This window comes from Gymnoscopelus braueri, assembly GCF_963280865.1.
Source record: "Gymnoscopelus braueri genome assembly, chromosome: 1".
Classification (NCBI taxonomy): domain Eukaryota; kingdom Metazoa; phylum Chordata; class Actinopteri; order Myctophiformes; family Myctophidae; genus Gymnoscopelus; species Gymnoscopelus braueri.
The window spans coordinates 24,357,233-24,380,916 of record NC_137603.1 but is presented as its reverse complement, the minus strand read 5'-3'; the positions used below and the strand labels follow the sequence as shown (position 1 = coordinate 24,380,916).

At 41.5% G+C, this 23,684-nt stretch overlaps 1 protein-coding gene across 1 annotated transcript in view; it reads left to right on the top strand.

Annotated features, from left to right (window-relative positions):
• cbfa2t3 (CBFA2/RUNX1 partner transcriptional co-repressor 3) overlaps window positions 1–16,121 on the top strand; it is a 72,693-nt gene extending 56,572 nt beyond the window's left edge. Inside the window, 7 exon segments of the mRNA XM_080429245.1 lie at window positions 911–1,212; window positions 2,789–2,889; window positions 4,965–5,211; window positions 6,175–6,243; window positions 8,209–8,262; window positions 10,742–10,932; window positions 12,224–16,121. Of these exon segments, the coding sequence (XP_080285371.1) occupies window positions 911–1,212; window positions 2,789–2,889; window positions 4,965–5,211; window positions 6,175–6,243; window positions 8,209–8,262; window positions 10,742–10,932; window positions 12,224–12,589 (1,330 nt within the window). The 3' untranslated portion in view covers window positions 12,590–16,121.
• Window positions 16,122–23,684: the final 7,563 nt, after the last annotated feature.

Sequence of the window (23,684 nt, the reverse complement as noted above, 5' to 3'; positions counted from 1 at the left end):
CTGTGTTTTGTTTTGTACATATGGTGTACAGCTGGGCTGTACTACCACACACAACTAGATTCTCTCACTGCGGACATATGTACTGTATGTGTGTGCTGAGAAACACCAAAACAGGAGTGTATTTTAATCCATAGTACACAGTACACACAGGTTATTATTTTCTGTTTCTAACCAATAATTGTCCCATATTGGAGGTGGTCTTTGGGACAGGGAAAGTATGTACATTTACTGTTAATTGATTTTTTTTTAAAGGCAAACCGAAATTTATTTTTTATATTCCAATGCTCAATGTCACAATTGTAACTCAATTCAATCTTTAAACAAATTATTTGAATGACAGTCATCAAGTAAAATGTCATGATTCGTGACAGCCAGCTGCACTATGTAACTTTACTGTTCTTCTACCCCGGATTTGAGCCCGGGTCTCCTGTGCAAGTGCTGGAATTTTAACCACTGAGCTAATAAACTTCAGGTCAAACTTTGTGTCAAACCAGAAACAGGATCGTGTCTAAGGTTGTCTCTAACCTAGACACGGGATCTAAATGTCAGGGATACCAAATACGAACCACCCCAATTGTATTAACATACTCTACCATACATATTGGACAAAATAAAAATGTATTCACTAAAATAACCCATTAAGCCCTGGAACGCATCTGTGTCACTTTAGATTTCTTTGGCTATTCAAAAATAGCAGATATACAAGCTCATAGAGCGGCACCGAGTGCCGCGCTATGAGCTTGTAGATCTGCTATTTTAGAAAAATATTTTTTTATATTTCTTTCCGAAAAACTGTTAGGATTTAGAAAATGTTTAGAAGCGGCCTCAGGTCTTAAAGGGATAAATGACATAATAGAGCTTTTAACAACAACTGATCATTGTCCCCCCCCCCCCCCCCCTGTGCCATCAGGACCAAAGACAGCTCAGAGAGAGACGGCCTGCACCCAGAGCACCTGGCCAAGAGGCCGTGCACCCTCAGCCCCAGCCAACGCTTCAGCCCGAGCACGGGGCTCCCTGCTCACCCGCCGCCGCCCAACGGCCTCCCCACGCACCCTCCTCCCAACGGCCTGCCCCACCCCCCCAACAACCCCCCGGGGGGTGCGGGTGGTCCCCAACACTACCGCCTGGAGGACATGGCCCTGGCGCACCACTACAGAGACGCTTACCGACACAACGAACACCGCGACGCCAGAGAGCGGCACCGGCCGACGGGTAAGAAGAGAGCTAGCTGCTCGCGTGATTCAGAGAAAAAAAGACGTTTCGGTCTGTGATACAGTTGGCTAAACGAGTGAGAGAGAACGACTGGATATGTTGTTATTTGTCTGTATTATCTGTTAACCCATTCAATTTTTATATTTGAGCTATAACCATTATTTTATACTTTGGGCTATTCAAAAATAGCAGATATACAAGCTTGTAGTATACATAGCTTGTAGATATGAGCTTGTAGATCTGCTATTTCTGAAAAAAACTTTGCTTCTGGAGGTCCCTGGAACAAAATATTTTACAAATGTTTGCTTTTATATATGTTCACAAATCTTCACAATTTTTCATAGTGTGGCACTCGGTGAGCTTGTATATCTGCTATTGTTGTATAGCCAAAGTATAAAATAATGGTCAAAGTGGTTCAAATCTAAAATGACAGGTGCTTTTCCCAGTCTTAATGGGTTAATATAACTCTGAGAGTGTAATGTGTAACTACATTTAAATGGGTAAAGGAACACTGAGGACTTGACTTTGTGGACGTGGGAAAGAGTGTCTCTTGGTGTATGTATGCAGAGAACAAAGGCCAGTTGTCAGTGCAGTGTGATAATCCATGAGGCATTGGCTCTATATAAAGCCTGCAGCCGTGCATGCCTATGTCCTGCCACTGTGTCGATCCATATATGTCTGCCTCCTGCCAGACAAGGACTCTCTCCTATAAGAAAAGGAGTGAATTGCCAAACCAAATACACTGAACCGATGTGGTTTTGGTGTGAGATATACACTTTCAACAACTATCTACTTTTGTTTTTGAATTGTTTGTTGAAAGTTTTTTGTTTTGTTTTTGTTTTTTTTGCTCAACAGGCATACTGTAACTTACAGTGCGGTTGTGTAGGATTTATAGAATATGCATTTGTGGATTGAATGCCATGTCACTGTGTCCATAATGTCCCCTACAAGGGAAGAGTATTGAGACAGTTATGTTCTTCTTACCATTCTTTATTACTAAGTAACCTTTCCTCCACAACACTTTGGCTCGCTTTATCTCTGTCATACTTTCATCCAGAAGCTTTGTTCAAACTTTAAAATGTTTGTCTTCTTTGGGAATAGAGGGGAGGTTTTTGAAACTTTTTGAAATGTTTTATGCTTTTGGAAATATTAAACCTTTAGAAATTTTACACTTGTCCTAGACTAGTTCAGTCGTGGTGGGGTCCAGGGACCCCCAGGCGTTCCTTGAGGGTATTCCAAATGGACCCTTACAGGTCTGTAACTCTGAGAGTGTACACATTTGTACACTCTCAGAGTTAGAATGACTGCACTAGTACAACCACTACTTCAGTCATGTATGATGCACCAACTTCAGAGAGTTCAGGAATGAATGACGTCATCACCTTTATTGTTTTATATTTTTAGATGGAGCATACAGTGTTTTTGCTGCAGAGTAATATCCTCAGTGTTCATTTACTGTAACAATCTGAGCCGTAAGTTGAATTGATGTTGAGGGTTTTACTGTGCGGCAGACAGTCATTTGTGTCTGAGTGCCGTGTATCTGACCGAGATGCTGTCGCATGTGTTTGCATTGCAGCAGTTCACGGAGCGCGCCAGGAGGAAGTGATCGATCACCGCCTGACGGATCGGGAGTGGGCAGAGGAATGGAAGCATCTTGATAATGTACGCATCAGCGGGGTAGCTACGTTTTTTTTAACACTGACTTCTTTATTTTGTTCCTGAAGACAAAAGTCCCTTTGTGCCGTACACAGGAGCAGAAAGCAGGGCTGAAGTCTACTGTAGGCAGGGGTGGACAAAGTACTCAACCTCAATACTTGAGTTAAAGTATAGATACTCCTGGTCCAATATTACTCAAGTACAAGTGAAAGTTGCTCTGTCAAATGTGTACTGGTACAAAATACAAACAATTTTTTTTTTTAATATCAATGCATTGCTGTATTAACATTTAGACCCCCCCGCCCCCAAAAATATAAAACATTTTAATGTACTTTTCCCTTTCCTAGAAATGCCTGTGGAGTCAAAAGCCCAATATTTGTCTAAATGTTGGAGTGAAAGTCATATGGGTCATTGAAAGTCGTATCCAAAAACACAAATACTCAAGTAAAGTACAGATAATAAAAGTACTTAAGTACAGTACTCAAATAGATGTACTTCGTTACTGTCCACCACTGACTGTATAGGTTTTAGTGCTAGAGAGATGACGTGCAGACAAGGACAGGAGGTATTGACCAAAGGAGGAACCTCAGTGCCAGACTTTAGGATGTGATGGACAGCTGACCTTAATAGGTCTGCACCGACGTGATGAATTAACAAAACAAAACCTCTTTTCTCTCCTGAACATAAGCGTACAAGGTGTAGTAGGACCCATCTCAGCGTCATCAAGCCTAGGGAACACACACACACACACACACACACACACACACACACACACACACACACACACACACACGCACACAGGGCCCCAGATGGAGCTCAGGACCCAGTAGAGAGCAGCTCCAGCTGGGGAGAGCAGCTGAGACAAGGGTTTCAGTCATGGATGGAACTAGCCTGGCCTGGACCCCTGCCAAATTAGAAACACTTCAGTGAAATAAATATAGCTAACTCACGGCGCATACAGGAGAGAGAGAGGGGGACAGAGAGAGAGAGAGAGAGAGAGAGGGAGACAGAGAGAGAGGGAGACAGAGAGAGAGAGAGAGAGAGAGAGAGATGAAGGGTGAATACGAGGAAAGATATGGACTTAATGCAGAGCATGTCAAACCAATTTAACAGAACCAGAGGAGAATGGAAACATTATGAAGGGTGGAAAATAAAAACCCTGACATAGTGTTTAGAAAGGAAGAAAGGAAAGGAGACGAGAGAGACTTAAGGCGGTTTAACAGGCAAAGCATGGAGCAGAAGGGTGGAAGGAATCGGTTCGTTTTTGTTTTTGTTTTTTTCCATCAGTAGCCCAGCTGTTACATTGCCATTGTTATGCCGCACTTCAATAGAAGCACGCACATGCACACGCACACACACACACACACACACACACACACACACACACACACACACACACACACACACACACACACACACACACACACACACGCACACGCACACGCACACATTCTCTTGTTTATATCCACCCACCTACAGTAACACAGTGCTTCTATTCAGTGCTCCCTACACAGTAAAAAAAACTCAGTGTATTTAAGTAGTGTACAAATGTAACAAAATGTAACCAAATGTAACCAAAAGGACCTGTAAAGGTTTGTAACTCTTGGAGTTACAAATGGATAAATGAACACTGAGAATTTTACAGTTTTGAAGGACGTTCATATTGATGTGTTGTGCTTAAGCCTCAGTATCTGTGTAGTAGAGCAGCCCTGCTTGTAGCTCAGAAGCCAAATATCTCCCTTGGGTGTTTGGTTTCACTTCCAGGAGACTAGGGTTAAAATCCAGGTGGTTTGCAGTTGCAAATGACCTTTCACTTCTATTTTCCTTTGTCATGTGACTGTGGTGTGGGTGATGGCTGATTTAAACAGGGGTTCTCAAAATGGGGTCTGGGGATCCCCAGGGGTCCTTGAGATGGGGTTTTTGGCCAAATACATATACATATATGAAATTGAGCGTTCTCAGTGTCCTAATTCATTTTGGACTCAGGCCGGGTTTGACCTCTTAAATCAGCCGTCACCCACACCACAGTGTGACGTGTAAAGGCGATGTGTCGTGCGTCATCTGAACCTCGTCCTGTCCCTTCCATGCGTCTTCAGCTGTTGAACTGCATCATGGACATGGTGGAGAAGACGCGGCGCTCCCTGACGGTGCTGCGCCGCTGCCAGGAGGCCGACCGCGAGGAGATGAACCACTGGATACGGCGCTACAGCGACGTGGAGGAGATGAAAAAAGGTGGGAGCAACGGACAGCAACATCGCCCTCCTCCTCCTCCTCCTCCTCCTCTCCCTCCTCCTCACCACAACTCCTCCAACACAGCTAACAGCGGCGAGCCTCAGAACATAGGTACTAAAAGCCGCTGCTGCCGAAAATCACTACGAATCCACAGACGAGAAGAAAGGCACACAGGAAGTCATTCACCTGAGCAAAACGTACGGGGGGGGGGGCGCTTTGATTATGCTCAAAGGAATACCCTGTGATGCCTTGAATTAATGGAGATTCTTTTGTTTTTCTCGCATGCCTTTACGGTGAATGAAGAATCAAAAATGGAGAAAATACTTTTGAGCGGAAATGCATGTGTTTTGGAAGTAGGCTACTGAGCAACTGGATCCATAACAATTTGACAACTGAGACTTTTTTTTATATCGTTTTGCTGTTGTTGAACTTGGCCTCCTATTAACTGCAATTCATCAAGTATTGCTGACAGTTTATGACTTTCAGCCCCTCAATTTAACTACTTTCAACCTGGTGTCCCTATTTGGGCATATCATTATAGGCATTTGTTTTTCTTTCTCCCCAAAATAGCCGATCTCACAACACGTTGCATGTAGATAGATAGATAGATAGATAGATAGATAGATAGATAGATAGATAGATAGATAGATAGATAGATAGATAGATAGATACTTTATTGTCCTTGCGGAAATTCATTTTGTGCCAAGCAGCCATCAGGATACAAAAAAAATCACAAAACATAACATAAATACACAATACATAGACAGATCACACAATACATTGACAGTGCTACACAGCTCCTCTCTTACAGAGTGAAAACTAGAAAAGTCCTGGATCACAACACGTTTCTGAGCATGTACAGTAGATCGGCTATTTTCAGATGGGGGGGGGGGGGTACGCGGCCAGATACTTGGCACGAAAACGTTTGAGAACTACTGATTTAGAAGGCATTTGTAGAATCGGCCGCTGGTCTTAATGGGTTAATGCCGCCCCCAAAAGTAAGTCCAGAAACTGAGGGTGTGTGTCTGTGTGTGTGTGTGTGGGTGTGCGTGTTGCTGTGTGTGCATTTTTCAGAGATCCACCGAGACTTCTTGCACAGGCCTGCCTCAGGATACCTGCCTGAAGAGATCTGGAGGAAAGCTGGTAAGTGTCAACAACCAACGGTCCCCTGTTATGTCCTCTGCATGGTCCACATGCATTGAGTATAGCTCTATCTAAAGAATAGGGGCCTCATTTACATGAACCGCTGTACGCACAAAATGGGACAAAACACACCACCTCCTGCTTAATTTGACGGGAGAATGTGCACACCAGTACACATGTGGAGACAATTAGTAACACTGACAGGAATGTAGTGAAACGCTATAAAGCTAAACCTTCTAATGACCTTTCTGACACAATTAATTTCACTCCCTATCAAATCACACAGCCTTCTATTAGACTTTGTATGTGTGTGATCGTGCAAATATGATTCTGACAAACGTAGCTCGATGGCCTGGCTCAACCCACGATTACTTTATTCTGAGACACAGCAGCGAAGGCAACAGACTGGACTTAGTGTCTGATGGCTGGCTTCTTGATAAAGTTACTGCTCATTATAGTCATTTTGCTGTCTTTTTTAACTAAAGTAGTCAGTGGTTTATCATTGATGTATATCTCTTGTTGTCTTATTTCACACTGGTTTCAGTTGTATTGATCTGCTCAAATGCATGAATCATTATGGTTAATTGAGGCAGTGAAGAGGGCAGGATGTAAAGGGACTGGGAGAGTATCGTGCAGGTATGCGTGTGCACGGTTTTATAAATCAATGCGGGATCTAAAGGGAGAGTATCGTGCAGGTATGCATGTGCACAGTTTTATAAATCTGTCTCTTTTCCCGCATAATAAACTTTTAGTATGGAATGCACGCGCAGTTTTATAAATGACGCCCCAGAAGCCTAATATCTTTCTTGGCCAAGGGGGATACCCCTTAGAGCTGAGCAGTAAATGTTTGGCTTCCCACCACACACACACACACACACACACACACACACACACACACACACACACACACACACACACACACACACACACACACACACACACACACACACACACACACACACTACCTGAGGCAGAGACAGAACAGAGGCCTTGCAGTTTGCAGGTCCATAAGGCCAGAGGATTGGAGGCCCTCTGAGTCATTAGGGCTAAACACTCTCCATCTGTCACCACTATGAAAGGCCACTGCAGTTATACTTGCGGTGAAAAGGCAGTCACCTGGCCCGAGGCGGCCCACAGCAGTACAGCAGCACCAGGCTGTCCCAGCATTATAACTGGATTCCACTGGAATCAGAAAAACAGAAACCTCTGACTTCACACTGCTTTTCGTTGTGACAGCTAGCAGTATAGCTTCTGCACAATACATAAACATCATTTCGTTGAACCAAACAAAGGCCCCCTGGGATGGTTGAATTGGGTAATGTCGGTTACAATGGTATCCTGACAAGCATAATTTGCCTCATGTTTTCGTGGAAGTGTGGTCCAGTAGATGGAAGGGTTGCATTGTTTGGGCCTTTCTGTATATCATGCAGAAACCTTGTATCTCCATATTTTAAACTTTTTATGTTTTTTTCGCAAATGAATGCCCTACTTTGTCATACTACAGTGTCACACAAACGTACTGTAGCTGAAATAACCAATCTACAAGCTCACAACGCATTGTGAGCTTGCTCACAACGCTTTACCACTTTAAAAGTGAAAGTGGTTAAGTGTGTCTGAGGGTTTTATTATTATTGAACCAGTGAAAAGCATTAACAAGATTTTTTGACTAAATAATAACTACACTGGATCCATAGGAACACAGTTTTTTTTTTTACATTTTCTGAAAACTCACAATTTTGGACATACAAGGTTTCCACCCGACAGCGATGATATTGTATGGCAGATATTGTTATCCCAGCTCAACTCTGGTCCATCCCCGGTCCCAGCACTATTATGTTGCAGTCATCCACCAATAACCGACCTACTGTAGGAAATATGCTGCTGCTGTCTGCAAAATACTGTGCTGCATTTTCACCTGCAGAAAAAAAACACAGCTCTTTTAATAGCAGTTTGTCTTTCATCCAGGTACCACCAGCATCCCGCTCTCCCCAGCACTAAAGCACCTCCAAAACAAGCAGGGTGAGTAACGCACCTCACCTCACCTCCTACCATCTCGCCGCTAGGGCTGCACAATGTATCGAAAATGTTTCGTCATCGCAATATCAACATGCACAATATACCGCACATATCGCAGCTGCTTGAACTGCAATAAATGGTGTATTTAAATGAATATTTTATTCTTATGTTGTGCCTTGATGTTGCGTGCCAAAAATACCCGATCTACAAACTCACAACTCGCAGCGGCGGGAGGCGTTGTGAGCTTGGAGATTAGGATTTAAGTCGTTTTGTTGATATATAAGGGAGGGTGGGGGGGACTTGCTTATCGAATATTCGGTTAATTTTATTGGTTCTTCTAAATATCGGTTTTGATATATTTTCAGTTAAGCTCTAGTGTGATGCCATCTCTCTTCTCTGTATAAATGGTGTTTATCTCACTGCTGCCTCAGCAGCCAGCTAGTTTGTATGGAGGACGCTGTAGCACCTCTTCCTATTAATTGATGCCAGACACGTACTCTCTGGTCTGGTTCAGGTGAAGAGACTCCGGTGCGTTTGGAAAACAAGATCAGAAGTGTGAAAAAGCGGACAGAAACGCACATTCCCCGTGGAATTAAAACGTTAATATTGCTGCCCCGTGTTTTCCATTAAGTGCTAATTGCCCTGGCATCTGCTATGCAGTCTCCTTGATAAGAATTAATTAAATTTGCCAACTAATCTTAGTGGTGCATGTATTAGCCCTGATAGCTGAGAAGCTTAGGATGGTGCAGATAGTAGTGGTGTGTGAGGGGGTGGGGGTGGCGGGTGGGGGCAATAATACAAGGAGGGAAAAAAAGGGGAAATAAGATGAAGGATGAAGGTAAAGACAGGATGTGTGTGAAAGTGGTGGTGGTGTGTGTGTGTGTGTGTGTGTGTGTGTGTGTGTGTGTGTGTGTGTGTGTGTGTGTGTGTGTGTGTGTGTGTGTGTGTGTGTGTGTGTGTGTGTGTGTGTGTGGTGGTGGGGGGGGGCTTGGGAGGATCGACAGAATACCAACTACTTCAGCAGAACACGAGGAGAATATCTGGCTCATCACACACACACACACACAAACACACACACACACACACGCACACACGCGCACACACGCGCTTGCTGCCTTCTTCTCGACACAGCTGTAGTTTGAGACAACTGGGCGAGTGCCAACTGCATGAGTTCACTCATTTACACGGACTCACAGATAATGCAGCAGTGGAGAGAACAGTATCTCTCAAGTCTCTTAAATGTCATGACTGCTGGGACAAAAGTTTGCATTGGCTGAAAACTTCTTGTGGTCGTGACATATCAATTTAGTAATTGCCTCTTGGCATAATTCTAAACCTTGTAAATTTAGCTGCCCCTTTCTCCACAGTATTCTCTAGAGCTCTGCAAGGTATGGAAAATGTACGCTTGTTTTGTTTTTCCTGTGGGGAGAGCGAGGAAAGATGGCAAACCACAATCACTCCTGCCTTTTATTGAGCGTTGGGGGCTCTGGAAACTCCTATTTTAGACTGCCATCTGTAAAGGAGTCCGCGCACCTGCCTGTTCTAAAAACACAGCCTCCTCACTCATGTACGTGCTGGCATTTGTAGAACAAAAGGCCACAGGCTAACGTCTCCTTCATGGGAACTCCTGCAGTGACGATATACATCACTGATGGGGAGGCAATTCAGTGTCTTCACTTTTAAGTGTTTTATTTATATTGTTTTCCCATTGATTCATTCTAATGGCAGGAGGGCAATTTATGAACAGCGGGGAATCCCAGACCACTGGGTTAATATTGAAGTTGGTGAACAAAGTTTGGAGACATCTGCTGTTGTCAGCGCTGAAAATGATTGCTGCGAGACGTGTTTGAATTAATTATTCAAGTCTGTCTGCTGTCTTATTCTGACAGAAGGTTTTAAATCTTGGATGATGTACATCTGTTAGCTGAGATACAACAAGCAAAAAGCTTATGCTTACTTTATACTGCGTCGCACGACGGCGTCGCGTAGTGGAAATTAGCAGATTCACAAGCTCACGATAAGTGGTGTGCTTGTAGATTTGCTATTTTTCCACAACACCATCATACGACGAAGTATAAATCAAGCTTTAAAGAGCCTCAGTAAAGGAGGACGCAGGGGACAGAATAGGAGTGGTCTTCAGCAGTCGTTCTCAAAATGGGGTCTAGGGACCCCCCAGTCCTTGAGGGGGTCCAAGGGGATCCCCAGTAAAATGTGTTTAACCACTTCAACCCTATATACATCGGCCATTTGAAAATATCCGATTAACAAGCTATACAACGAAACAACACAAATCTTGTATGGTGGTCCCTGGCAAAAGATATTTTCAGATGGGGGGCCACAGCAAAATACATGTCAGTCCTTGGCAAGAAAATGTTTGAGAACCACTGGTCTTCAGTAATAACACCCCTCACTCTCCCTCCCTCCCTCCCTCCCTCCCTCCCTCTCTCTCTCGATCCCTATCTCTCTCTCTCTCTCTCTGCAGAGGAGGCTGTGAATGAGGTGAAGAGACAAGCGATGTCAGAGCTGCAGAAGGCGGTGTCAGACGCTGAGAGGAAAGCTCACGAGATGATCTCAGCGGAGCGCTCTAAGATGGAGAGGGCCCTGGCCGACGCCAAGCGGCAGGCCTCCGAGGATGCATTGACTGTCATCAACCAGCAGGAGGACTCAAGTGAAGTGAGTATCACAGACCCCCCACCCGCCATGCCACGCTGTAAAATCCTGCGCATTCATTTAACTGAAAAAAATATAGTACAAGTAAAGTACATTTTGACAGTAGAGAAGCAGTTCCATCGGGTGCGTCTGAGGATCAGGACTTAATAGACATTGTCTACATTTTGACAGTCTCAGGGTTGAACAACGCTCAGGATTTTGCGGTATACTCTCATGTCCTCACTTGCTCGATATTCACTCGCTTCCTCAACTCTTCCCCCTCGTTCCCCTTCTTTGCACTCATCCCATGTCCGGTAGTCTGGTCCCCCGGTCCTGTTGTGTGGTCTATGTCATGTGCAATCTCCTCGTTTTCACTGCTTGATGATGGTTTTGCAGTGAGCTACAGTACGCAGTTGTGCTTTTCCTAGGATGTCATGCGAACAGGAGCACTCGTCCTGCATTACTTTTTTAATCACTTTAAAACACGGCAGGCACATCGACAGCAAGGCCTTGAGGCTCGCGAAGAGCGCCCAAGCGAACCGACAGCCGAGCTGTCAACGGCCTTGCGCGTCGATGAGCGTGCCGTCCAAGTAGGCAAGCCACGGTGGACGGAATAGGTTATCATCTTAACCAACATGAGTCCCTTCCCCGGTCTCAGCCAGTCATAGTGCATCTGAGCTCATGTGTCCACATGTCATACCAGAAAAAAAACGACTTCGCCTACAGTAGGCTACAGCTGGCTGCTGCTGCTCTGGTCTAGCACTGTGTTGCCATTTTGATTATAGAGGAGGCTGTCCAGCTGCCTGTGTAAATAAAGGCAGGCAGACCCAGACGGTTGGAGCAGAATGCCAGACAGAGGCCGTTAGAGAGCAGTTGACCACCACCTGCTGGTACCACTGACCATGGCCTTGGACCACGACTTGAAACACTTGAATCAAATCCATGTGCAAAGAAGGCAAATTAAATAATAATAATAATAATAATAATAATAATAATAATAATAATATTAATAATAACATTAAAATATATTATTATTATTAGTATACAAAAACTGTCTAAGTAAAAAAAAACTCACAAATTTCAAAAACGTTAACATTTTCAAAAATAGCATTTTGAGCTTATAAATCGTCTATTTTCACTATTCATGGTACGACAAGCCTAAGCCATAAGTGGTTAATACAGTAAGTATTAAAAATACATCATCCGTAAGTAAAAAACTGAAAAAAAGAAAAGAAAGATGTAGCACAACAGCCGAAACTTCTATTAGATGAGACTTATTTTTATCAACCCGCTTCTCCCCCCACTGTCTTCCCAGAGCTGCTGGAACTGCGGCAGGAAGGCCAGCGAGACGTGCAGTGGCTGCAACACGGCTCGCTACTGCGGCTCCTTCTGCCAGCACAAGGACTGGGAGAAGCACCACCACGTCTGCGGCCAGGGTCTGCAGGGACTGCCGGGGGGCAGCAGCGTCCCACTGGGGACCCCATCGTCCTCTGCGTCCTCCAGCGCGCCCCCCACCCATTCGGAGAGCACTCCGCCAGGCGCCCTGTCCCTGGCAGGCCAGGCCTGTATAGGAGGTGGTGGTGGAAGCGTCTCTGCCAGCCCGAAGGAGAGCAGTTCCAGCAGTGCCTCTCGCTCCACCACCCCGGCCACCCCTGCCCTGCTGGACGCCACCTCTCGCTGACCTCTGAGCCCTTCACTCCTTTATTTTTTTGGACACTAGACGCTACAGTGCCCGACACTCCAACGAAAACAAAACCAAACTGAGGAATCTTCATCGCACATTGCACCCATTCCTCTTTCCCTGCTTCACTCTCGACTCACCGAAGCGCTCAAAGTTATACACGGTGAAATCCTGAGTGTTAATTTAACTCTGAGAGTATACAAATGTAACTAAATGGACCCTTACGAGTCCATTTGGTTACATTTGTACACTCTGCGATACAAATGGATGGATTATCACTGAGGATTTTACAGTACAGCTGATGATGAAAAAGAAATATAAAAGATACTTCTGTCAGTCAGATATACTTCTCTACATCACCCGCACCCACACACATAGAGACTCCAGTCTGGGTTTCTGTGTAGTGTAAAGCATGGAAGGTACAGTGACTCCTCTCCCCGTGTTCAGTAACAAAACATATCAGGCTTACTTGCTGATGATGTGAGCTTTGATATAAGACTATGTGCCCTCAGGCAATACAGGATGTGTGGAAACATAACACTGAAGAGAAGTTAACTAATTGCTTAGCACTTGGATAGGATTTCCCTTTAATTCAGCACCAGTGACAGCAATGCCCAGCCCCTGACGTGTGCACTACTATATCACACCTCTCACAGAAGTGGCACTTCCTGCACAGTGTCTTTGAGAAGACGCGTGGGGGGGGAGAATAGTACCTTTCTTCCATTGAAGGAGGGAAGGGGGGGAAAATTCATTGAAGCGATTTATTCCTCAGAAACAGTTATTTATCTGATATTTCTTTTTTTGGCTTTAAGGGAAATTAAAGAAAAGTCCAAATATTCTAAATGAATAACGATGATGATGCTAATAATAATGATGATATGAAAATAAATTTTAAACTGTTAACTACCTTGCTAGCGAGCCAAGAAAATCTACACCGGACTCACCTCTCTGCACCATTGTGAACCCAAATGAATTCAAAGAAGAAAAAAATAATAATAACATGATCCAAACCTTTGTATTACACTGCCAAAGTGAGGAAGTAAGAGATAAGGAGAAGCACTCATCTTGTAACCAAACGCAAAGCAACATCACCTCCTCAGCAGATAAAACCTGATTCATGCTTCGGGAACGGTGTCGCTCTGCAAAAATTATTTAAATAACACCTTTTCTTTCTTTTTTCTTTTTTTTCAATTGAAGACGTGTTATTTTTGACGAGCTACACTGTTGCCGAAGCATGAATCAAGTTTAAGCCAGCCCTGAGAGGGCCAGACTGCAGAGTTGCTACAGAACAGCACCCAGAGACAGTCAGACAGACTGTACGTAGACTGTGCTATTCTATGCTCTGTAGCCGCCTGCTGCAAGCCTGGACAAACCAACAGTGATTCCTCAGTGACGGCCCAGACTAGTGAACACAAGAATGGACATCGTGGTGAACTCGCCCGCCAGATACGTTTATTGGAATGGACGGAGACCCTGCCAATGAGTGATTTATGTGAACACTGAACAGTAACAGAGAGGACAGAGAAAAAGAGGAAAGGAAAGCTATTTGGAAAGAAGATAACATGGCAAAAAAAAGAAAAAGAAAAAAGAAACAGAGTTGCCCGAAAACCTCAAAAAACAAACTTGATAAAGAAAAATTAAAAAAAAGACTTGTCCAAGAAAGCATTGTATAATACGGAGAAATATGGAAAGGTTGTTTTTAAATTGTTTTTTTTGTTTTGTTTTTTTAAACAAGCTCCATGAAGAGGAGATATTTGCTGTTACCTTTTCATTCTCTCCCTCCTTTTCCAAAGCATGATAAACAGACTAAAGAGCCTCGTAATGAGCGGTGTAGACTCATTTCTCCTCTCTTTCTACCTCCCCTCGCCTCCTCATCAACCCCTCTCTGCTCCTCCCCGCCACTGGCCCTGGACCCCCAGCCTACTTTGGACAGAGCCTCTGAGAAGTCGCGTGGGAAGGGATCAAACCTGCTTGTAGATACTCCTTTTATTTGCTTTGGGTTTTTTCAATAATGTCTCTTGTCGCTGACGTCCACCTGTGCTGCCCTTGTGTATATCCAGAAAGATGGGACTTTGTTTTTCTTTTCTTTTTTCCTCCTTTAGTTTGGGCTGAATATTGAAGTCAGAGCAAGGACACTCTTTTACGAGGCAAAGCCCCATGTTGTACTTATTGTTTGATTTGTTGTATCTATATCAATGAGATGAAACTCCTCTTGTAGAATATTTTGTATTGCTCGCATTGTAAGACAGTGAGAGGACGGAGGTGCAATATGAAGAGAATTCAGCTACTGAATGGAACCTCAACAACTGCCCATAGGGTGTCATATAATATAGATACATATAAATATATTTAAAGTAACATCAGTAACTTAATGTGAATGTACATAGTATTTAAAGAGGTCCAAAAATGTGTTTGCCAAATAACAGAAACCTTTAAAGTCAAATGTCCGGAATATAATTTTCTCAGAGTTATTAGTTCTTTTCTCAAATTTATCAGTCATCTTTTCTCGTAGCATTTAAAACACTCAAATTTCACAGATCACAGCGATGAGATTCTGTATGGAGCAGAAGTCAAATGTCCATACAGAAACACTACACGTGTAGCTGAAAAAGGGATGAAGACTAATTAAGGTTGGATGGACACTACAACATTTCTTGAATTAAGTCCAAAGTTGTCATGCCAGCCAAAAGACTTTTGACCGAAACAAAGATAATATATTATTTTCACCTTGTTTTGTTTTGTTTTCTTTACATTTGATGGATTAATTAACTGACTTATCTTGTCAGTGTCTTGTAGTGTGCTTCATCGGCCTCCAGGTCAGTTTTCATCCTACTGGCGAGGATTCAACAGCATGCTGGTAAACAAAAAAAAAAGGGGGACACAGGTTTTTAGGCCCATCTAAAACTTGAGAAGAATTACGACACATCAAATGTGGGATTCAAAGTCAAACCTTCACTGTAAAATCCACGAGTGTTACTTTAATTCTGAAAGTGTACAAATGGACCCTTTTGTACACCCAGAGTTAAATTAACTCTCAGAGATTTTACTGTGTTGAGTTTCGTTCAGTCTTGGGGCTCGTTGTGAAACATTGCCATCCTTTGGGCTTTAAGTGCCACCTCGTCCTCAACAACCTGTGTCTATGTTACGCTATGTGTGTTTGCCCTGCACCACCTGGTGCAAGACAAACCATCACTCACCTACATACTGTTTACTGTAGGAGTAAGAGATACACCAGTGTTAAGCTACAGGAAAACTAACCTCAAAGCTTTTTTTTGTTTACCGTATCTGTTAAACCCCAGTTATATTGCATTATTTCTTAACCCATTAAGACCTGAAGCCGATTCTACATGTCTCCTAAATCTCAGCAGTATTCTGAAAAACGTATGTTTCTATATCAGTGGTGCTCAATCTTTTTCACGTCAAGGACCCCCAAAATTATATGTATTTGGCCGCGGACCCCCATCAAAATATGTTGTTCCAGGGACCCCCAGAAGCAAAGATTTTAGTTAAAAATGTTCGCTTTAAAAATATATATATTCAAAGATTTGCACACATTTTCACGATTTTTCAAAAATAGCAGATCTACAAGCTCGTAGCACGGCACTCCGTGCCGCGCTATGAGCTTGTATATCTGCTATTTTTTGAATAGCCCAAAGTGTAAAATAATGCTTTTTAGCTCAAATCAAAAAATGACACAGTTCCAGGTATTAATGGGTTAAGATGCAGTTTGATATACGATCGACTAAAGGGTACATCGATGATTTGGCACTGATTAACATTTGTCCAAGCCAAGAAGTGAGTAGCATTTCCCCTTTCATGTTTTTTGTTAAGACTACTGGCAGTATAATCGGCCTCGACGAAAATGCATATGCCTTTGTTCTTTATAGCTTGCATAAACAAGCTATAAAGAACGGTCATTCTCAAGCAAATTTAATTCTTACTAGTCTAATCCCTAACAAAATTGGTGTCATACCTCTAGAGATGGACCAAACTTGAAAGACAACAAATAACGTATTGTCAAAAGGGAAATGCTGGCATTTGGCTACCCATGCATCTGTCTACGTATGTGTGTTCTATCATACCTTGAGATATGGCATTGAATTCAGCCTTTTCCTGTATTTTGCTCCTCTTTCCCTCTGTCCTCCCGTCTAATCTCATCACCACTACCACAGGCCTCTCTTTACAAGCCCCCTCACACTAGCTACCTCCTGTGACCATACAGCTAACCACCAGGAGAGGTTGACCTGGACTTTGAAAGCTGGGCTGAGAGCAGGCATGGGAACTTTGTGCATTTTAAAAACAAGGGCATTGAACGGAATTGGCATTGTGAATCATGTGAAGGGATATTTATTTCCACTAGATGTAATATTATTTGTTCTATTTTTATGGCAATAGTCGCCAGAATTGTTGGCATTTAACAAGACACTGTATACTGTATGTGTATACTCTATACTCTATCAGACTTCACGTGTATTCAGTACACATTTCCCATTACCAAAATAAAAACAGAACCAACCATTACATGGCATTTGTAGTCCAAAACCAATAAAAGCACAGACCAAAGTAATCCTGCATTGCCAGAGTAGGCTCTGACATGCTGTGTATTGTAAGACCAGAAATAATGAGGTTAGAACTCCACTATACCATTTAACCAAAGTGTCTGAAATACACACGGTCAGAGCACACAAGTAAAGAACACACTCAACCAACAGGCTGAGTATGAGATACGGTATGTAAATGAGCAATTAAAGCAATCAACCAGCTTGTTTTCTATATATCAAACAATTCCTCCGAACAATAGGAGGAGCTCTTTATAGCATGCCTACTGATTGCTTTGAGTGTTCTTGCAGTACAAAGCCTTGCAGAGATATTATATTGAATGCATGTGGTGTGTGTTTGTGTGTGAATGGCGGTTAGTTCTTTAATATCTTTTAGTCACCTCTGTATAAACTACTTGAAACCTCCAGAGCTTTAATGAAACATCCTTAACAGACTAATGGTTCAGATTCAAAAGATCTTTTCTTAGAGTGAGAGTAAATACATTAGCATACCAGATCCACATTGAAATGTCAATTCCATTCAATCCCAAGTGCTTTTTGCCTGCCAGTCAGCCCTCAGAAAATACAAAACAAAACCAAACTCAATGACCACTTAAGAATGACCAAAATCCAACCAAAAGCTACAGATACCTTTTTATTTATTTTCATGTTCATGTGTTTTGTGTTCTGGCCCAGGATTAGAACACTTTTCTTTTGGGGTAGATGTGGTGGGACATGAGGTGATTGTACACAGTCCCACAAAGGGAGTGTAGCTGCAATGGAGTGAGCAACCAGTTTACCAGTATCATTCACTGGGATTCCTCCCAGTGACTATCATTAGATAGGATGGAATAGATCAATTATTTGATTTTCTGTTTTCACTTTGTGTGAAACCACTTTTGTGCCGAGGTGTATTATTGTGTCATATTCTTTCCTAGCATTCTGTTAAGGTATAGTAAATGGCAAATGCATAAGTGCTTTCCTGTTGTGAAAACCACGAAAGGGTCTCAAAACATCTGTTTATTTATTCTGTTATACAGTATACACGATAGGGACAAAGTATATGTTTTAAAAAAAGGCACATGTTTGCAGGTTGGCAACTGTGTTTCCCTACCAATGAAGGTTCAAAGGCTCATCTAATGTGATGGCGGCATGTCTTTCCCATGAAGTAAGCACTGATTTAGTAGGAAGCTGATATGGCAAGTAGTGGATTGTTTCCCCAAAAGCCATGGCTCAGGATGGTCCTGTTTTTACCTTTACATACATACACAAATGGAAAAAGGTTTGGTTTTATATGTGTAGGGAAGCATTATATACTGTATTGTGCAATACATTATTACAGAAAAAAAGAATTGTTTCTGTAGGAAAGGTTGGCGCTTTGAAGAGTTTTCAGTTTTTTTTTGTCCTCTTTAACGGTCCTGTTACCATTTTAGCTGAAGTGATCTGTGCCAGAAGAATTAAATTCTGATTTGTATTATTTATTTCTTGCATGCTTTCCTCCCTGTTGCTATTACCGCTCTTTAACTGTTCGCTCTGTTGGATGTGTGAAGCTGTAAAACATTCTAATTCAGGTTAATGTCTGTGTTGAACAATGTAACTGTGTAATTAAAACATGAAATGAAATATTTATCATGATGGTGATTCTTACTTTTCTTAAGGTAGCTACAATAACTACATTTTCAGACACACTTACAGTATTTGTCTCAAAGGTCAAATGAGCCAACATGATTTTGGGGCATAAACAATTGGCCTAACCTCATGAACAGATATAAAAATGAGTGCAATATCACTTACATATCAATAATCCATTTGGCTAGCCAAATGAAACATTTTAACCCATTAAGACCGGGAACGCATCTGTGTCATATTTTGATTTCTTTGGCTTTAAAAAAAATAGCAGATATACAAGCTCATAGCGAGCTTGTAGATCTGCTATAATTTTTTTTATCGTGGAAACTTGGTGCAAATCTTTGAATATATATATTTTTAAAGCGAACATTTTAACTCAAATCTTTGTTTCTGGGGATTCTAATTCTAAATCCTAACAGTTTAAAAAGAAACTAAATGTTGCTATAATATCAGTGGTTCTCAAACTTTTTTCAAGGCCGCGGACCCCCATCTCAAAATATGTTATTCCGGGGACCCCCTAGCCTGGTAAACCCTCCCTCCGGAAATCTCATTTCCATTTGATTCCTGGAATCAAATGGAAATGAGATTTCCGGAGGGAGGGTTTACCAGGCTAGGGACCCCCCCAGAAGCAAAGATTTGAGTTAAAAATGTTCGCTTTAATAAAAATATATATTTTCAAAAAGTTGCACACATTTTCACGATTTTTCAAAAACAGCAGATCTACAAGCCCATAGAGCGGTACTGAATGGGTTAAAGCCTATCATCAGTTTGATTCTTTGCATAGTTACGCATATGCCTATGATCCATGATTCAATGTTAACCATGGATAATATTTCTCAGCAACTGTCAACTATAAAATACACTCATACTTACAATAGAGCCTTACAAAATATTTAAAAAGATGATCACAATAAATACAATGTTCATAGAAATAAATTAATATATGCATAAAACAAAATGCAAGTGAAGTGGTCAATCAGTGTGACCAGTGGTGTAAAGTAACTAAGTACATTTACTCAAGTACTGTAAAAAGTAAAATTTTTAGGTATTTTGACTTTACTGGAGTATTTCCAATCTTCAGTACTTTTACTTCTACTCCACTACACCTCAGAGGCAAATATTGTAGGCTACTTTTACTCCATCACAATTATTTGAAAACTTAAGTTACTACTTACTTTGTAGATTTTGATTATTATTGCACTTCAGCCACTTCAGCCCTATACATTTCAGCCATTTGAAAATAGCCGATCTACAAGCTCACAATGCGTTGCAATGCAGCACATTGTGAGCTTGTAGATCTGCTATTTTCAAAAGATTTGTATGCATTTTATACATTTGAAAACTTGTGAAATGTGACATTCTGCATAATGAGTACTTTCTACTTTTGGTACTTTAAGTACATTTTGATACCAATACCAATAATTTTGAATTCCGGACTTTCACTTTTACTAAACATGTTAAGGGTCATTTTAACGTCTACTGATCATAGGAAGGGGGTGTGTCTGATAAAATGAATATCAGAAATGTAAATACTGAATCAAGCAACTCAAACACTGTCTGGGGTGAAACACAAAAGCCCCAGTAGACGTCACGTTCAAACATTTTGAAAGTGAAATGTCCCTTTAAGTCAAACATGTGTGTACTTTTTCCACCACTGAGCGTGACTGACATAGAAGTCATCAATCAGAACCTCACAGGTGATCCTTATCAGCATACCTAACCTGCTCATCATTTGTTAGGCTGATGATGAAGTGAACGTAGACTAGCCTACTCCCTGTTCAACTCTAGAAGCTATTAGAGAGGTGGAAGTTTATAGTTTAGTGCTGTCAATTCAGATCTCTACAACGAAAATATAAAAGGGCCCGGAAGTCAATACAGGCTACTTTATTTTTTATATTCATTTTATTGGCCGTTAGGATTTGCGACTATTGTTTAGACAACTCGAGCGGCTGGACAGCCGCAGGTGTTTATATATTAAAGTTAAATCAATGAATATGGCGTTGATTTGTTACCTGGAAGGCACAAGGCCTTTCACAGAGGACCCGCCGGTGAGTAAAGCATCGTCCATCTCAGTGGTTCTCAGTCTCAAACGTTTTCATGCAAGAACCCCATATTAATATGTAGGCTTAGCCGCAAGCAACTCTTTATCCTATTTTTTTATATCTGGAATCTATAGTTGCAATACCAACCCCTTGACAGCCCATACATTCAAACAGAAAAGTCTGATCTGATTGTATTAAACAACTTTAAACTCGCCAACATTGCAGCTGTACGGAAAGCTTGGGTCTTCCTCTTTGTATCTGTAACGTTTTTGTTTCATAAAATTCCACCATAGACATGTTATATGGGCTGCTTTCTGTTAATAAATTCCATGCTGGTGATTTTTCGAAGTGTTCGGAAGCGCTCGTTTTCAATAACGCAACGTCATGCTGCCTCCTGTATTATGTGCGTAAGCGCTTCCCAACTCGGAACATCTCTGCACTTGCATTGATTGATTGAATATTTTATTAACAGTTTGCAAAAAAGCACAGAAAGTACAGTTAAATACAATTGAACCCCCCAAAAAACACTATGGCTTGCCTTGTTTCCACTGGGGTGCTGTGTATTCAATTCATTGAAACAGTTAGTGACAGACAAATATACAATACTCTGCAAAAAGCATCATATAAACAGTAGTAAATAAACGAGGGGGGGGGGGCATTTCTGGTGATAGGCTTGGATTTTTTTTTTACAGGGGCCAGTTCCGAATTGCAGCCACCTGTAAGAGCGGTGTTGAAGGAGAACAGTTTGCAAAGACAAGCACAGGGAAGTACAGTTCAATACAAGGTCTGTTAGGAGGATTTTAAACCCAAGAAAGTAGGCCTACTATGGCTTGTTTCCATTTGGGTCCTTTCCTTTGTAATCAATTCATCGAAACATTTAATGACAGACAAATAAATAATACCATTCAAAAACATCATATAAACGAGTAGAAAATAAAATATGTACAGTAAATAGTTGGCTTTGACTTTCTACAGGGGCAGTATGAATTGCAGGGCTGGACTGGGACCAAAATTATATTCTATATAGAAAACAAGGCTATTAAAGCTATAATGATCTGAGAATGCATCTGTTATAGGCTAGATCTATTGGCTGTATGAGGATGGCATAACAGGATATGGCTTGGCATAACAGGATATGGCTAACTTATACAAGCAAAGGCTGTAATTTGCGTACTGTGTATGCAAATAAGTTGTTTTATTCTAACATCAAAATCATAACATAACAGCTACGGATGATCCTGTGAACCTTTTGAAAGGTCAGTAATAACAATATGTTTGACTTTGTCCTTTAAGCCCATATGGCTGCCTGGGCAAAAGGAAAGATGCATGACACTATTGGCAGAAATGTTCATTAATTGCAAAAAATAGCAAATCTACAAGGACACACCACATCACAATGACACTGAACTTGTAGATAGTTCTCTTTGTGTGACTAGTTGAAAAGGTAAGGAAAAATAAAAATCGTGATTTATTTACTTACTCTGGTAGTGAATGAGTTAAAGGGCAAGACCACTTAGGTAGAGGTTTGGGTTGTGTAGTTACCTTGTCATGATGCAGCTTCAAAGGTGGACAAGAAATCAAAAATATTTGCTCCATTGATTAGAAATTGATAATTAAAAATATGCTCCTCATTGACTTACATTGTACGGTAAAACTGCTCTCAAAGTCACTCTTTTAGCACGTAAGCGGACACGAAGTTGATTCAGACAATATAGAACATCACCAAACCCAGTACTGTTTTTATTTGTTTTATTTTTATAAAAATGTCAACTTCCTGCTGATTTTAATATTTGAAGATCCGGATCCGCGGATCCAGTCTGTGTTTTCTTGTTAATAAAAATGGCTAAATCTACAGGAAGTTAACATTTTTATAAAAAAAATAAACGGTACTGGGTTTGGTGATTGATTGATGTACTTTTATTTAGTAAGACATGAGAATCACAGTACATGGAAGTACAAATTCACAATACAAGGTCTACTAAACTGGAAGACTCAGTTAAGCACGCAGCTTGTTTAAGATGAGAACCCCATGCACACAAATCATGATGACATATAAGAGACAGACAGATGCTACAATGCTCCATATATTGTCTGAATCAGCTTTGTTTGTGTTTGTTTATGTGCTAAAAGAGTGACTTTGAGAGCTGTTTTACTTTAATGTAAGTCAATGAGGAGCATATTTTGAATTATACATTTCTAATCAATGGAGCAATTATTTTTGATTTGCAAGGTACTGTAACTACACAACCCAAACCTCTACCAAAGTGGTTTTGCCCTTCAATGGTCGGCCCACCGGGCATGCCCGGTATGCCAGCTTCCCAGTCCACCCCTGCCTGTAAGTGCTCTTTTAGAGTGGTTTTGAAGGAGAGTAAAGAGTCACTTTTTTTTAATAACTGTTGGTAGGGCATTCCACATTTTGGTGGCATAGCAGTAGAACAAATTTAACCCCTTGTTTGAGCCAAATCTGGGTTGAACTTGATTTGTGGAGCTCCCTCTGGTGTTGTGTTTGTGGACGTTTTTGAAGTAGAATATGCACAGAATGTTTTTACAGAAAGTAGCTCATAACATGTCTAAGGTGGAATTTTAATGAAACAAAAACTTTGCAGATAGAGGATAATCCAAGCTTTCTGTACATCTGCAATGTTGGTGAGTTTAAAATCGTTTAATACAATCAGATCGGACTTTTCTGTTTGGATGTATGGGCTGTCAAGGGTTGGTATTGCAACTCTAGATTCCAGATATTAATAGGATCTAAGATTGCTTGCGGCTAATGTAGTCTTATTTATCTACGGACCCCCATCTGAAAAAATGTTGTGCCAGGTAGGCTACCCTTTCCCCAATACAAGATTTTGGGTGTTAAAGGGATAGAAAAAAAACCCAATCGAT